The sequence below is a fragment of the Protopterus annectens genome, chromosome 8.part0 (assembly GCF_019279795.1).
Source record: "Protopterus annectens isolate FY-2018-M chromosome 8.part0, PAN1.0, whole genome shotgun sequence".
In the NCBI taxonomy this organism is placed as follows: Eukaryota; Metazoa; Chordata; order Ceratodontiformes; family Protopteridae; genus Protopterus; species Protopterus annectens.
The window spans coordinates 1,099,579,005-1,099,596,844 of NC_056741.1; the positions used below are offsets into that span (position 1 = coordinate 1,099,579,005).

At 45.2% G+C, this 17,840-nt stretch overlaps 1 protein-coding gene across 43 annotated transcripts in view; it reads right to left on the minus strand.

Moving 5' to 3' along the window:
- Positions 1–17,840, minus strand: part of LOC122809254 (titin-like) — a 3,339,665-nt gene that overhangs the window by 1,693,362 nt on the left and 1,628,463 nt on the right. For all 43 annotated transcript variants that reach the window (XM_044080625.1, XM_044080596.1, XM_044080621.1 and 40 more), the window contains one exon: positions 13,906–13,941. In XM_044080625.1, the coding sequence (XP_043936560.1) occupies positions 13,906–13,941 (36 nt within the window). The remainder of the gene's footprint in view (positions 1–13,905; positions 13,942–17,840) is intronic.

The following is a 17,840-nucleotide window of genomic DNA, read 5'->3' on the forward strand; positions in this document are numbered from 1 at the left end:
TATAACAGTGCTATTATTGGAAGCTATAGTGAAGTCAACTGGTGGAGATTTATTGGTAGGTGTAAAAAGTAGAAGTTTAGTTTTTTTGGGATTTAGTATGAGACAGTGTTTTGTAAACCATAGTTCTACTGAGCTAAATAAGTTCTGTGTAAGGAAGTGAAGTTCAGATTCAGATGTGGCTGAGCATATAAGTGTAGAATCATCTGCGTATTGTATGCATGTAGCTTGGGGAACTGCTTCGTGAAGGTCATTGATGAATAAGGAAAATAGGAGTGGGCCTAGTATGGACCCTTGAGGGACACCAATATTAACGGGTAGTTGGGTAGAAAGAGTGGTATTCCAGAGCACAGCTTGATGTCTGTTATTTAAATAGGATAGGAACCATTTTATAGCTAGTGCATCAAGTGACATAGATTTCAGAATGTTTATGAGTATATTGTGATTTACCATGTCAAAGGCTTTGGACAGGTCAATGAAAAGTGCAGAGGAGAGCATGTTAAGGTTGCGGTTTTTGTTGGTGTCCATGAAGGAGAGGAGGGCAGTAGTAGTGCTGTCTGAAGGTCTGAAGCCATGTTGGGAGTTGGAGAGCAGGTTATTATGGAGAAGGTGGTCTAATAATTGCCTATGGATGCACTTTTCCATAACCTTAGATAAAGGGGAGAGTAGGGCTATGGGACGATAGTTGGAAATGTCAGTGGAGTCTCCCCCTTTATGAAGGGGAATGATATGTGAGACTTTCCAAAGAATGGGGACATATCCTTCAGTAATGCTTCTATTGATGAGAATGGAGATGGGGGTATGCAATAGATTTGGCTGCTAACTGTAAGTATTCTGCAGGTAGTTGGTCAGCAGAGGGAGTGCAAGGTTTAAGTTTTTGTAAAAGGGTGAGAATAAAAGCTGTAGGGACAGGTTGGAAGTGAAATGGAGGAGGTGGGTTGGATTCAGTCTTAGATGAGGTTGAATTTTGTGGAGAGAGTTGACTGGCTAGAGTTTGAATAGTTTTGGTGAAAAAGGTATTAAAGGCATTGGCAGTTTGCTTGGGGTTGTTATGGTCAGAGCCTTGTGGGTTTGGTGTAATTGATTGACCGGGATGTAATAGTTCATTAATACTTGCCCAGAATTTTTGTGGTTTATTATGGTGGGATTGCTGCGAATGTATGAATTACCACATAGGTGGCAGTACACTAAACATCAAAAGTGTGATGAGAGACTTAGGGACACAGGTGGACAGTGGTCTCACTTTCGATAACCACATCGCCACAACAGTCAGGAAATCCTTCTATGTGGTACACCTCATCACTAAGGGCTTTTCATCCAGAAAAAAGGAGGTCATTGTCCCACTGTACTCATCCCTTATTAGACCCATTATAGAGTATAATGCCCAGTTTGGTATGTACCTCACAAGACATCTGCAACAGCTGGAAAGGCCACAGAAATACCTCACTAAAAGAATCACAGGCCTAAAGCAGATGCCATATGCTGACCGTCTAAAAAAAACTCCAGCTATTCTCTGTGGCATATCGTCTACTCAGAGGTGATCTCTGCTTAACATACAAGGCCATGTCAAACCCTGAGCTGTTGGACATGCTCCACTTAAAGAAATCCCAATCCCTCAGAGCCACACACACCAGGGATCTAAACCTTGTCATCACAATGAACAAAACATGCTGGAGGGATAGGTTCCTGACCCAGAGACTCCCCATACTCTGGAATAGACTGCCCATACATGTCAAGCAGAGCGCCTCCTTGGCCCTCTTCAAAAGGAATCTTGATGATTGGATGGGAGATAGGAAATTCACCTCGGGGATCATGTCAAGTCGCCCTGCTAGACAAGAGTCCAGAGAAGTAAATATTGTGGGAAGAAATATCCAGGGAATTGTTATGGCTAGGCTTGTATAGGACCTAGGGCCATACCAACCTATGAACCTATATGGATAGTAAGATACAAGCAGTTAAAATGTTTTAGTCCCTTTAGTGTTATACACAGGTCAGGCATATTTTTATCAACCAAAGAAGAAGTTGCAGATAGCAATTGATAAAAAACAGCAAGAGTCAAGTGGGATAAGTTGATTCTTCTAGTAGAACAGGGCAAATTGGGATTACATAAATTGAATGTGTATTTCAGAGTTACACAGTTAAGGCTCCTATACATAGCATAAACAGAAAACTAAAATTCAAAGTGGAAAGGGGTGATAATGAAACAGGGGGGGGGGCTCAAGAAACAAGGAGAGACTGGGATTTTGGATGCATGTCTGAGGAGAATAGCAATAATCATACAGAGTATTATATTCATAAAGTAGCAAAATGCATCATAAGAACTAAGCCAACACGGGAATGGAAAAAGGGGATTCTGCCAATAGGGATGACTGCAATTAGGGATATAGACAATAGGCAACAGGGGGCTGGAATTTAGGTTCATAGGTAGATACTAGGCTATCTGCTCGAAGGCATTTATAAGCCTAGCTAGAATCTGTTGGCTTTCGTCGCTCCCTTAGATTAGTTCCCTGTGCCTCTGTCCAGCACAGCCACTGAAGTGATCCCCGTGGTAACTTTCTGTTTCCCATCCACTCGTCAAGGTTTTCTTGAAGAGCGTTAGCGAGGAGCTCTACCTAATGTAGATTGGAATCTTGTTCCAAAGCATGGAAAGTCTCTGTGACAGGAATCTATCTCTCCAGTACGTCCTATTTATTGTTGTGGTGAGGTTTAGATCACTAGAGCGTGCGGCTCGAGAGGATAAGCTTTTCTTTAGGTGGAGCATGTCGATCAGTTCTGGGTTGGACATGGCCTTGTATGTCAGACAGAGATCACCTCTGAGTAGGCGGTATGCAACAGAGTACAGCTGGAGTTTCTTCAGTCGAGCTGCATAGGGCATCTGTTTGAGGCCAGTGATCCTCTTGGTGAGGTACTTCTGTGGTCTTTCCAGCTGTTGCAGGTGTCTTGTAAGATACATCCCAAATGGAGCGTTCTACTCTATGATGGGTCTGATGAGCGATGAGTAGAGGGGCATAATGACCTCTCTTTTGGGATAAGGTGTGCCACGTAGAAGGATTTTCTAACCACTTTGGCAATGTGATTATCAAAGGAGAGTTTATTATCTACTTTGGTCCCCAGACCCCTTATTACATCTTCCGTATTTAGGGGACTAGCACCTATGTGGTAGTTTGTGGGTACTTTGTTTTTTCCAAAGGGGAGGACTATGCACTTTTTGGCATTAAGCTTGAGGCCATGATTTTGACACCAGGTGTCCGTCTCAGTGAGACCCTTGTGGAGGACGTCTGTGTCAGCCAGAGAGTGAATTATAGCCCCTAATTTGCAGTCGTCTGCGAACCTGGTCAGCCATAGTCCTCCTGTGCTTGCCTGTACCTCTGTGAAGTATATGCCGAACAGGAGGGGTCCTTGGACTGAGCCCTGGGAAATGCCACTTGTAACAGGTTTAGAGTTGGACCTAGTTCCCGCAACTCTTACCATGTGGGTTCTGTCCGTGAGCCAGTTGGCAACCCATCTTGTGACATAGGGTTTTATGTTCAGGCTGGAGAGCTTGTCTATAATACCAGAATGGGGAATGGTGTCAAAGGCCATTGCGAGGTCTAGGTAGGCTGTGTGTACCACCTTTCCCTCGTCTATAGCCTTGGTAACTGTCTCAAAGAAGTCCACCAGGTTTAGGAGGCATGATCTGCCTTTAACAAAGCCGAACTGGGTAGGGTCCAGTGTTTGGAGGTTCCCAATGTCTCTGTTAAGGAGTTCCATGATGATGCGCTCCACAGCCTTGCAGACCAAGTTAGTCAGGCTTATAGGGTGATAGTTCCCGGAGTCTGTTGTGGCTCCACCTTTGTGGAGCGTAATAACCATTGCTGTGCTCCACTCTATGGGTACGTAACCTGTGGAGAGGCTGAGTTTGAACAGTGTGTTTACATGAGGGGTTAGTTCATCTTTGAGCTCATGTAGGATGCAGCCAGGGACTCCGTCTGGAGCCATTGATGCTGTGTTTATGGCTTTGGAGAGGGCTGTTTTAACCTGAGTGTCTGTGATTTCAGGAGCTCTACATTCTTCTGGTATGGTTACGGGCCCTTTTGGGGATGAGAGGGGGGGTGAAGTTTGCGCTGAACCTGTCTGCCAGGATGTTGGCAATATCAGTTCAGTGTATTTTGTACCAGTCTGCACTAACTCCAAGCAGATCTGAGCATTGCCACTTAGATTCTTGACATACCTAAAGAATGCCTTGTGGTTATCTTTGGAGTCCTTGGCAATTTTTCTTTCGAAACTCGCCTTGGATGATTTTTATGAGGAATCATAGTTTCTTGCTGATACTGATCAGGGATGTCTTCCCTTCTTGGGATTTTACTCTTTTTCTGTACAAGTTTTTTCCTTCTATTGTACGGCTTGTTTATGGCAGGAGTCCACCAGACTGGTTTCCTTTTCTTGGAGGAGTGAGCCTTAGTTTTGCTTGGGATAGCACGATCCATGCATTCTTGTAGGTGCCCGTAGAATGCATTAGTAAAAGATTTTGCAGCTTGGACAATGTTATCCTTTAGCATGGGGACTTTGAAACTTTCTACCTCAGTCTTAAGTAACGTGAAGTTTGCTTTTGAAAAGTTTTTCACAGTGGCTTCCTTGTCCGGGGGTGTGGGCGGAATGTGGATATCCAAAGTGATTTGTTTATGGTCAGATCTAACCAGTGAGGGGTTGACCTCCGGTGTGGAGCATCGATCGCCCATGTTGGTGATGACCTGGTCCAATATGTTGCCACCTCTGGTGGAGTGTTGACCAGTTGATCCAGGGCGTTTGAGTTTATAAATTCTAGGAAATGTTGGGCAACAGAGTTAGTACTGGAGTAGTTCTCCCAATTAATGTTTGGGTAATTGAAATCACCCAATATTAGGGTGTTTGGTAGGACTTTTATATTTCCCACTGTTTCCAGAAATGTGGAATGGGGGTCCTGGGACATGGTGGGTAATCTGTAGCAAGCTACAATTTGAATTGCAGTTTTGCCCGTTGTTAGTTGCACATGGATGAACTCTGAAGCATTGTGCTGTGCCACTAACCTGGAGGTGTGGGTATCCTTGATGAATATGGATACGCCCCCGCCTTTTGTATTTCGGTCCGGGTTGTGTGGCCGAAATGTATGGTATGAGTTTTAGCCTAGTAGTGCTGGGGTGCTCTCTGCAGCCTTAAACCAGGTTTCTGTTACTGCACATATATTGATTTTCTCCATACTGAGGAGTGCCTCAAGTGTGTGCATTTTGAGGTTTAGACTTCTGGCATTGAGCAGCATCACCCTCAGTTTTTTGTTACTTGTGCTATTTATGGCGGTGGGTTTTGTCTTTTGAGCCTTGCCTAAAAAAGGCACTATGGGGGTGGTAAGAGCCATGGCCAGTATTCAAAAGCCCAAGGGTGACAGGTGCAAGCCGTCTCTAGAGAAGCAGCGTGGCTTGTCGAGCATGTCATCCCAGGCAGACAGACACTGGATCCCCTTTGAATGACACCAAAAACTCAGCCAATTGTTGAAATTGATAATTATTTCTTTATACTGTGGTAATCATTCTTGGTGAGGGCAGGATGCTACTCAGGGTCAGGGTCATACCGGCCTGGGCTACAAGATCAGAGAGCTCTTCCATGTCTCTTTTCATATAGTCCAGGGAGGTACGGCTCAGGTCATTCACACCAACATGGACAATGACAGAGTCATATTTGTACTTGTTCTGGAGTGACCTGAGTGCTTGTGTTATGTGACGGATCCTGGCACCTGACAGGCAGCTAACAGTAACCTTCTCCTTATTCAGCCTAGCGAGTGGGACGTCAGTGTGCCTGACTACAGGGTCACCTATTACTAGTATGTTATTTGTTGGAGAAAACCGGCAAAGGAACCAAGGTATTGGAAGCAGATAACTAGAGTTTTTAGTAGAATCTAGAACAGACGCTGTCATTAAAGATGAAATAATTAATAGAGCATATAGAATATTGCATGACAACAATAAGAATCAATCTGAGTAGATTAGAAAGGATTGGGAAGACAGATTGGATAAGCAAATCACAAAGAAACAATGGGAGGATAAATGTAACTCCCCCAAATATGCAACAAAATCTGGAAGATTTCGGATTTTTGCTTGGAAATGTTTAAATAGATATTTTTATACCCCATGTAGACTTCCAGGGAATTTTCCCTGAGGTAGACAGCAAACGTTGAAGCTGAGATGGGGAAGCATACTTTCTGGAAGTGCAGTGAGTTGGTAGACTAAGGATTCACTGCAGGATGCACTGTTGGAGATGCTAGTTGGGCACAGTGATGTGATGAGGAAGATGATTTTTCTGAGCTATGATACAGAATCGGAACTGCCTAGACATTGTAAGGCCATGCTGTGTCTAATTATGGTAGGTGAAAAAAAAAACAATTACTAGAAAATGGAAATCAAAATGTAAACCAACTATACTGGAAGTACTGAATATAGTAAGAGAGATAAAACAACTGGAACTGTGATCTTTAGAAACGTGTAGTAGCAAACTACAGAGGAAAAAATGGAAACTGTAGGAACAATACATACGGGGGAAGAATGAGGTTTACAGGAAGGCAGGGCTTAAATGAGCTATGTAATGTTTGACTGAAAATGATTGGGAATTGGGATTATAAGTGGTGTATAATGTTTGCAACTGGTAGTGTTTTAGTATGGTTTATGACGTGCAATGCTTGCAGCTAGGATTGTGTTGGTATAGATTGTTTTCACTTATATAACTGTATGACAGCCTATGTCGTAAGTGGTGGTTTAATAAAGATGCTTCTTATTTAAAAAAAGGGCAGGAAATGAATAATTTATGCAATGTTACTTAGGTTGTGTGATGCACAGCAATATATATGAAGTATAATGTTTGTAAAAGTAAACTTCTTAATACAGTTTGATTACTTCCATATAAATGTAAATGTGCCTATGTCTCAAGCGATAATTCAATAAAGGTTTCAAAAGATATATAAATATATGAGCTGTTAACCAGGAAAATAAAGCTTTTTAAGTATCTGTACTTTTTTTAGCTAAATGAGGCAAAATTTACCAAAATCTCCTTTGGTTCTCCAGCATGTTAATTCTTTCATGTACACAAGGGCAGACATGTGAACACTTTCAGTACCTAGGATGGCCCAGACATGTTAATCAAGTAATAAAAACACACAACGCGTTTATGACTCTCAAGAGGTTCTAGGACACCAACAGGTTTTTATTCTTTCTTACTTTGTGTCCAGTTTTCAGTGTCTTCCTGATAAATTTTTTGCTGATTCTATTCATGGGGTCCCTGCAAGAATGCTTTTTCACCTCAGTTGTACAAAATGACCACCTCCCCTTAATCATCTCTGGATAGTTTCTACAGTTTCTCTAACCAAGGATAGGACCACAACCCTAATTCTACCCTGTGCAATAAGGGCTTTCTTTAACTGATGCCAGAGCACGGTAACCCACAAACACAGTGTTGGCCCCTACAGTTCAGACACAGCTGCTACCTAACTATTCTTTTGCCAGCACGATACTCCTAATAATCAGTGAGATGACCAGATCCCTACTTAGGGTCAGGAAAAAGACATCCTGCCAAAATGCCAGACCCAATCCATTACACCCTAAGGCAGGAATCCTACCTATTCTCATTCAAGAATCCTGTACTATGAAACCAAAATCCATTTTTAGAAATGTAAGCAGTGTTGTGGCCTGCATAATTTAACTGCATGCCAAAAGAAACTAAATTTAAAGCCAATGGTTAGGCAATCTGTCTATATTACCTCATGCAGTTATTCAACACAATACCCAAGAAAAAAGAAGATATGTCTTACCATAATGTTCCATCTGAGTTGTTGATCTTCTTCCAGTCATCAATGATGGGTTCGGTTCCGAGCCCTCGGAACAGAGTCGGCCTTATATCAAGCTTGTATGCACCAAAAACTCTCAAGCTAAGCTGCTACCCACAATACCCTTTGTTCAGTTACCTCAGATTGAGTTTGCATGCAACATATAGAGACAGAATAAGTCAGAGGCCATCTCTGTGCAGAAACCCTAATACACCACAAAGACCCAGAAGATCCTCCAGGAACCTTAGGAGGGGGTCGGTGGGAGGGTGTGATGACTGGAAGAAGATCAACAACTCAGATGGAACGTTATGGTAAGACATAACTTCTTTATCTGAAGTTGTTAATCTTCTTCCTATTCATCACTGATGGGACTGAGTCCCCAGCTACTTGGAGAACCTGGGTGGCCCTTATGGAAGAACATTCCTGAGAACCATTGAACCAAAGGCCGCTCTTCCCCTGGAGATCAGATCCAATTTGTAATGCTTGATAAAAATGTGGGGCTTTGCCTAAATGGCAGCTGCACAAATGTAATCTATGGATGCCCTAGAGTGGAAGGCAACAGATGCTGCAATAGCCCTAGTTGAGTGAGCTTTGATTTGGTCAGGCTTAGATCCCTCCGTAAGTGAACATGTGAAGGCAATGCAATTCCTGAGCCATTTAGCCAAAGTAACCTTTGATACTGCACCTCCCCATCCTAGGGTCCACACAGGAAACGAAAAGCTGGTCTGACTTGCGAAATAATTTAGTTCTGTCCAGATAAAAGCGCAACTGTCTATGAACATCCAGGGAATGTAGGCAGTATTCTCCCTTGCAACAGTAATTTGGGAAAAACACAGGGAGTTCGATGGACTGGTTAATAGAAAAGTCAGAAACCACTGTGGGGAGAAAGGATGGATTATTTCGAAGTGATACTCTGTCCTTATGAAAGGGCAGATAAGGGCTCTTGATGCATAATGCTTGTAATTCAGAAATTCGTCTTGCTGAAGTTATAGCCACCAGGAATAAGGATTTCCATGATAAGAATTTTAGATCACAGGCGGCAGATGGCTCAAACGGTGGCAAGGAGAGAGCCTGCAGAACCCAGGACAAATTCCAAGCCTCCACCGGCTGTCTGATGGGAGGCCTGCTGTGAAAAAATAACTGTGAGGAAGGTCTTGCAAAGACAAGAGGAGACAAGTGGTACTCCTCCAGACCAGTTATGGAAGTTGGAAATAGCTGATAGATGGACTCGAATGGTAGAAGCCGAGGCCCCTTTGTCGAACAGCTCAGGCAAATAATGAAGAATAGTGGCTACGGGAGCTGAGAACGGGTCTAGCTCCTCATTACATGACCAAATAGAGAAGCTTTTCCATTTATCCCTGTAAAGTTTTCTGGTAGATGGTTTATGAAAAGCCAAAATAATACCCTGGACAGATGAGGAAAGGGTTTCCTGCCTGACAACTAACGGAAGTGGAGAAACCAAGCTGTCAGCTTGAAGGTGAACAGATTCGGAGGAGTCAGCCCTTGTGGGTAAGAAATTAGGTCCTGACGAGTGTCTAGGATCCAAGGAGGTTGTAACAGATGAGGTTGAAGTAAGGGGAACCACACTTGACGAGGCCAGAACGGAGCGATGAGGATCACTTAGTTTCTCAACCGACTAGCCTTCCGTAGAACAAGGGGAATCAGAGGAATTGGAGGGTAAGCAATAAAGAAGACCCATGGGCCAATTGTGGACTAGAGCATCTCTCAGTGACTCCCCGAGAGGGGGAAAGGGCAAAGTAGCTGCTGCATTTTGTATTTGAAGGGGAGGCGAAAAGGTTGCAGCATGGCTGGCCCCAGCGGCTGAACATTTCCGTCGCCACACTTGGGTTGAAAGACCACTCGTGAGGATGAAGGATGCATCTGCTCAGTCTGTCCGCAATCACGTTGGAGCTCCCCGGGATATGCGTTGCGATCAGGAAACAGTTGGAAGCTATTGCCCACTGCCAGATTCTCATGGCTTCATGACAAAGGGGGTAAAGACTTGGTCCCTCCCTGTTTATGTACCAAACAACAGACATGCTGTCCGACTGGACAGCAATCGTTCTAGATGGAAGAAGTGGATGAAAAGCTTGCAACTCCAACAGCACCGCTCTTAACTCCAGGACACTAATATGCAAATTGAATTCTACATCGGACCACGTGCTTTGGACTGACTTTCCCTGGAAGTGACCCCCCCACCCCATCAGAGAAGCATCCGTGGTCACCATGGCGTGGGGCTGTGGAACCTGGAAGGGACGACACCAAAGATTTTCATCTGTACTCATCCACCAGAGGAGATCTTGTTTGCAAATGTTAGTGATGAGAATCTTTGAGCTTATGGGGTGGAGGTTGGGTATCCACTGAGCCTGAAGGAGCCATTGTAGTAATCTCATGTGTAGTCTGGCTAAGGGCACTATGGGGATGGCTGCAGCCATAGATCTCAAGGCTTGAAAAATCTCCCTTGCAGACACCTTGCTTTGACAGAGTATCACCTAAACTTGTGCCCTGAGTCTCTGAAGCCTGTGGAGAGGAAGTGAGATTAGGCTTGACTACGTGTTGAATACTGCCGCTATGAATTCCAGTTGTTGTGATGGTTGAAGGTTTGATTTCTGCCAGTGTATAGTGATGCCTAATGACTCCGCTAGAGCCAGTGTGTAGCGGAGGGCCCTGACCAGAAGATGCTTGGTGGGGGCGGAGATGAGCCAATCGTCTAGATATGGAAACACCTGGAATCCCTAAAGTCTCAGATGAGCTATTACCACTGCAAGACATTTCGTGAACACTCTTTGGGCCATCGAGAGACCGAAAGGCAGGGATCTGAGTTAATAGTGACTGGCTCCCAACCAGAAGCGAAGGAGGCTCCTGGAGCGCTTGTCCATCTTGATGTGGTAATACGCATCCCGGAGATCTAATGAGCACATCCACACACCCTCCCGCAGAAAGGGGAGGATGGATTGAATCGTGACCATGTGGAACTTGGTCTGAACTACTGATTTGTTTAGCTGACTGAGATCCAGAATGGGCCTTCAGTCCCCTGTTTTCTTTGGCACCAAAAAGAATCTCGAGTAGAACCCTGATCCGCACTGATCTGAGGGGACCTGTTGGATGGCTCATTTTCGAAGTAGCTTTCATATTTCAGAAGCTGCCTCCTCCCTTTGGCTGGGTGGGACATCGGGAATTGATTTCGGAGGTCTTGGAAAGGATATTAGTGGACTATGATAGCCTCTGGTAATGATTCTCTGCACCCACTGATCGTTCGTAATGGATAGCCAGGCAGCATGGTGCAGACAGAAATGCACCCTGACTGCTTCCAAAGGAAAGCAATCAAGCAGCACCTCAGGAGTGCTGATATGGTCTACCTGAGAAGGAATTTATGGATTCCTGGTTCTGGGGACCCCCTCTGCCCAGAAAGGGACATCTTCCATTATTGGAACCCCCTCTGCCTCTGGAGGAGTCCTCACCACATGCGTCCCGGAAAGGACCTTGAGACTTCTTGTGCCACATCTTTCCACTCCTCTGATTCCTGGAAGTAGTGGGCCAAGAGCGAAAGGCCTGCAGGAATACGGATTCCTCTGAGGAAGGAGTTGAGGACTTCCAGTTACCCCCTCTGTTAAAAGATTTCCATGATGTCCCTGAAGGAGACATCATTAGGGGGTGACCATGGGGACCCTTCCACATCATCGTAGTCCATATCCTCTGTAAGGGACTCCTTTGGGAAGTCTGTGCGTTTCCTCTTACACACCCGTTTCCGAGGGGGCTCTTCAGTGGGAACATCCGAAGAAGACTCGGAAAGTGAAATGCCCTGGACAGGGGTCTCCTGGGCCTTGCGCTCTCGGAGTCCTGGGGGGTGGCCTTTGACAGCTGCGGCTCAGAGGGAACTGGGGGAGTAACCAACTGTGGAGGATTGCTGGCAGCAAGCGCCCTCTCCATCACCCGGAAATCGGGCCCACTCAAAGAGGAATGGGAGCCCGGAACCAAAGAAGACAAAATCGATACCGGGGTCACACCCCGTTCCAGACGGTCCACCCCCCGGGACGGAGCCTCAATCAAGCTTGGAGCGGTAGTCACTCTCCGATCTGAATTCGGGGCCGACACAACCGTCAGAACCGACACCGGAATCGGGGGCTCCACCCCCCCAAGCATGGGATTGAGGAAGGGTGGGTTCCGAAGGAACCGGCACCCAAAGGGATCTAGGAGCCTCAGACAGAGTTGTTGTCGGCGTCAAGGAAGGAATTCCTCTAGTAAAAGTTGGATAGATTAGCCTTGGAACTGAGGGGTCCAAGAGAGCAGAGTAAGTAGGGGGTTGCTGGAGAAATAAACCCAAAGCCTGGAGTGGGATAGGGTCTAGGTGGATTTGAGATTCCCCTAGCAGTCAGCAGCTGATCAAAAAGGTGCACCACATCCAATTCGGAAAGACTCCTGGTGGATCTTACGATGCACTTGAGGGGGAGTCAGGCCAGTCCAAAAAGGGGCTGCAGGCTTGTCTGGCAAACTGGTCCACAACAGATGAGTATCGGGTCCGTAGTGTGTCACAGAATGGCACAGACTATTCCAATTTTGCAACAGGTAATAAAGGTATGATCGGAGCCGTGAATGGGTTCAGAGCAGAACTCACTATAGGGGTGGATGACAGGAACGGTTCTGAGGCAGTTATCGGAACCGATATTGAAGTCGAAATGGACGAAGTCAGTGCGGATAGAGAAGTCGATACACTGGTCAGTACCGAGGCCATAACGGTCGGTGCCAGGGCTGTCGTCGACGAGGCTACCTTGGGTAAACTTCATTGGAGCCAAGCTAGGAGCCGATGTGGTAGTCGGCACTAAGGAGGCAGAACGGTGTTCAGAACAGGACTTATGGGCTTTGTGCTTGTGACCTTTAACTCTGTCACCGGCTGGGGAAGAGGGGTCCGATCACGGACATTTCTTGTCCGGAGGGGGTGAGACATCCGTCGCAGAAATGACCTCTGAAAAAGGTGAAGCAAGCAGGCCCTTTAAATAAGTTTGTTACGGCGTTAATCCACCGTCCGCTGACTGAAACTACCACATATATCACACAGGGGTTTCGCTGACAAATGTGGAACCTCCAAACAGTATACACACATTCTTCATGGAGGTCACTATTCGGCAGTTTACCACTGCAAGAAGAGCAGTGTTTAAACCCCATAGTTCCCTTCTTTTCAGACATCCCAGAACACACTCTCGCATACAAGGGAAAGAGAGAGGAAAGAGAGGAAATGAAGGAGAGAGAAAGCAAATACCAACAATGGTAACAAGATACCGTAAAGGTAGAAAGTTAAAAACACCAAGAAATTACCAACAATGGTGAGAGAGAAATACCTGTGGGTAGAGCTGAAGCAATATAGAGCAACAAGAATAAGTTCTAAAAGGAGAAAAAAACTTTTTCAAACTAGTAAATATATCTGAAAAAAGCACTTAGCTGGAGAGCTCGGTGAAACACTGCTATATGGCTGCGTGGCAAATGAGATCTGAGGTAACCGAGCAAAGGGCATTGTGGGTAGCAGCTTAGCTTGAGAGTTTTTGGTGCATGCAAGCTTGGTATAAGGCCGACTCGGTTCCGAGGGCTCGGAACCGAACCCATCAGTGATGAATAGTTGAAGATTAATAATTTCAGGTTATCTTGATGTGTTGCTCAATATACTTCATAATAGAATACTGAGCCATAACTAATTCTTTAAGGTCAAAGAAATATTTTCTTCACATAAGTTACTTTCTGCATTCAGGTGTTTTTATAATATCACCCCAGTTTACTCCATCTTTCAAGTGCAAGTTATGAAACCCTACAGATTCTGCATTACAGTACTCATAAACAGTTCACATTTAATGGCAGCAATGAATGTGCTTTAGCTTTTAATGGTTCCATGTTTCTACAATTTCAGTGCGAATATGGCAGTAATGCTACTCTCTTACTTCCTGACAGGACCGTTTCCTAGTAAACAGATTAGTTGATATGTCTCACTGTTAGAATGATTCAGATAAACAAGCTCAGAATGTATAGAACAAAAAATTCATACAGATAAATTTAAGCACTTGTATACCATTTTCAAATGCCATCTAATGACTTACCTTTCCGGGGTCTTCCAGCTTTGCGGATTATGGGACCTACAAAGGAAGATAAAAAAAAAAAAATGTAATGAAAATGCATTATAAACACAACTCTCCAAATGAACTGTCTCTGCTAGGCCGAATATGAGGAAAGCAACAGACATGTTCTAACAGATGTACTTCTAAACTTCAAGTATACAAATCTTGAATGGCTAACAATCTCAAAAGATCAAAAGCCAAAACAGTGAAAAAACAAAGCAGCTCTGTTTTTTGCAGGGAGGACACGCTCATCTGCACCACGCATGTGGGGGCTGCACCCCCACACTCTCTGCTAATTATAAGTACCAACTTCGAGATTGCTCTACACAGACGAAAGGGCAAGTTCCCTGCTCCCCACAGTGTACAATGTTGCACAGACTTAATACAGGCAGAAGAGATCAAATGAATTTTCTTCACTTCTGCCCGTGTTAAACACGTTCGAGATTATGAATGTTCGATTATATGGAGTGTTTCCATTCCAATGCTTAGTACTTCATGTATGATGAGACTCTTACTGATGTCCAAATGGATTAAACCTCTTCACCACAAGTAATTTAGCACTTTCTCTGAGGAAGCTCTCACTTTTGAGGACATGACTGCCTGATGCTGACACACCTTGTGGTTTTCACTCACTGTCTACATAAGATTGCTGCCGAGTTCAACCTCAAACATCAGCATGCACACTTCCAGCAAAACAAGAAATAAGAATGGAGACCTAACATATACACTGCTAACAGGTAATGCATATACTTTACTAACTTACAATGGGTTCCAACAACTAAAGATAAATGTGGGGGCTGCCTACAGGAAAAGGAACAGGATGAGAGCTTTTGTGGCCAACCTAAGAGAGCCGCCTGAATGATCAATGGACATGGTAAGAAAGTACCTCTTAGATATATAACTAACATCAAAATGTCTCCTTGACAGTTTAACAACTGGAACAAACCTCAAGCAGTAAATCCACAGAATGATAGAAAGCAGATGACAGCCCAAGAATCAATGTCTAGAAGAATGAGTCCTGAAATACAGATGTTACAAAGAAATCCTGACTTCTGAAATTACTGTCAGATTAATAATGTTTGATGAAGGTATGCAACAAAGCTAAGTGATCATTCTCAAGATGTATGCAACAGAGACACTCCTAAAGCAGTTACATCACTAGTGAAGAGACCTCTAACTGCAGCAGAATGAACACAGAGAAACCTGATCGCACAAGACAATGTAGTTGATAGTTCATCTGGAATGGGTCTATTTGGTAACTGACAGTCCTTCCCATCCCCACAGCAAATGAAAACAATAAGAAGTTATGTACTCACCATAACGTTCCATCTGAGTAGGTATCTTCATTTGTCTGCAACCTGTGGGATACGGATCCGATCTCGGATCCGAGCTGGCAACTTCTAACATAGCATAGATCCGAGCTCCTAGCGCCTCCCCCCTACCCATAATCCCCTGCCTGCCCTGACTGACCTCAGATCAGGTTTGCCCCATACACAACAGATAACAGGGTGTCCCAATGGGAACATATGCTAATAACATAAGAGCGATCCAATCGGTCAGGGGGAAGGAGGGGGGGATGGTTGCAGACAAATGAAGATACCTACTCAGGTGGAACGTTATGGTGAGTATATAACTTCTTAATCTGAAGTAGGAACGTCATTTGTCAGCAACCTGTGGGACAGAGTCCCCAGCTACCTAAGTCTTGGGTGGCCTTCATGGAAGGATATTCCAGAGCACCGCAGAGCCAAAGGACGCTCTACCTCGGGAAACAATATCTATTTTATAATGGCTGATAAAGGTGTGAGATGAAGCCCAAGTGGCTGCGGAACAAATGTCATCCAGTGGAACCCTAGCTTGAAAGGCCACAGAAGTGGCAACTGCCCTAGTAGAATAAGCACGGACTCCCTTGAGGTGCAGGCCTTCCCGAACTCTGATATGCTAACAGAATACAGCTCGAGATCCATCTAGAGAGAGAAACCTTAGAAACTGATTTTCCGAAATTACTTTTGGCAAAGGAGATAAACAACTGATCAGATTGCATATGACCAGCAGTTCTGTGGATATAAAAACGTAACTGTCTGTGTACGTCCAAGGAATGAAGCTTGTACTCTCCTTTGTTATGAAAGTTGGGGAAAAACACTGGGAGATTGATGGATTGATTGATGTTCGCTTCTGAAGATACCTTAGGTAGAAAGGACGGATTGATTCTGAGGTAAACCCTATCCGGGTGAAAAACCAAATATGGTGGTTTGACACACAGGGCTTGCAATTCCGATACCCTCTTGGCTGAAGTTATGGCTACCAAAAAGGCTGTCTTCCAAGAGAGAAATTTGAGATCAACCGTGGCAGCCGGTTTGAATGGGGGACCAGTCAAGGCCTGCAAGATTAAGGATAAATCCCATGGAGGTACCACCTCTTTAACTGGAGGCCTAAGGAGGAAGGTACCCTTAAGGAAGGACTTACACAGTTTGGAAGTGATAATAGGACCAGACTCTTGCCCCACATGGTAGTATGAGATTGCTGCCAGCTGTACCTTGACTGTGGAAGAACTAGCCCCCTGGTGAAAGAGAGAGGTTAGAAAATCTAGAATCGATTATATCGGGGCTGTAAAAGGGTCTAAACGACGGTGTTTTGCCCAAATGGTGAAGCGTTTCCACTTACTCCGATAAACCTTCCTGGTGGAAGGCTTGTGAGCTGCTACAAGAATGGCTTTGACCGGTGATGAGATCCCGGGAGTCCTTATGAGGAGTGGAACTGGAGCAACCAAGCCGTCAGCTTGAGGTTGACCAGGTTCGGAGTCGGAAGACCGAGAGGATGAGAGATGAGATCCGGAATGGGATCCAGAATCCATGGTGGATACACTAGGTGAGACCATAGGTAAGGGAACCACGTCTGACGAGGCCAGAATGGGGCAATGAGGATCATTCTGCTCCCCAGCTGCCTGGCTTTCTGTAACAATTTCAACATCAGGTGAAGAGGAGGGTAAGCATAAAGCAGACCGGGAGGCCAAGCATGAACTCGAGAGTCTCTCGGGGACTTCCCCGGAGGAGGATCAGAGCGAAGTAATCGTTGCATTTCGTGTTTGAAGGAGAGGCAAAAAGATCGCAACAAGGTCGCCCCCATCGGGCAAATACTTTCTCTGCCACTCGGTGGTTGAGACCACTCGTAAGGAGTCAGGATAGTACGACTGAGCCTGTCCGCTAAAATGTTGGACCGTCCCAGAATGTGCGTTGCTATGAGAAAGCGGTTGGTGGAAATCGCCCATTCCCACACTCTCATGGCCTCGCGGCAAAGGGAGTAAGACCTGGTTCCCCCCTGTTTGTTGATGTACCAGACTACTGACATGTTGTCTGTCTGTACCGCAATTGTCCCTACTGGAAGAGAGTTGTGTAGTGCTTGCAACGTCAAAAGCACCGCTCTCATCTCTAGGACGTTGATATGCAAAGAGGTCTCTACGTCGTTCCAAGTGCCTTGGACTGTTCTGCATGAAAAATGCCCCCCCCCCAGGCGAGAAGCGTCCGTGGTCACTGTGTCGACTGGTGGAGGTAGTGAGAAGGGATGGCCCGTGTGGAGGTTGGGAGAATGGAGCCACCACAGGAGCGATTTTCTGCAAACCTTGCTTAAGGAAACGGGGTGAGACAGAGGGTTGCAAGACAGGGACCATTGTACCTGGAGGGTCCACTGTAGAACCCTCATGTTCAACTGGGCCAATGGCAGCAGAGGGATTGCAGCCGCCATAGATCCTAGGGCCCGCACAATCAATTCCGCCGAAGGAGTTTGCAGTTGGAGAATGGCCTGCACATGTAACATCAGGTTCCGAAGTCAATCTGGAGTCAAGAACGCAAGCATCTGTCTGGAATCCAGTCTTGCCCCTATAAAATCTAGCATCTGTGTATGGATGAGAGAGGATTTGGTCA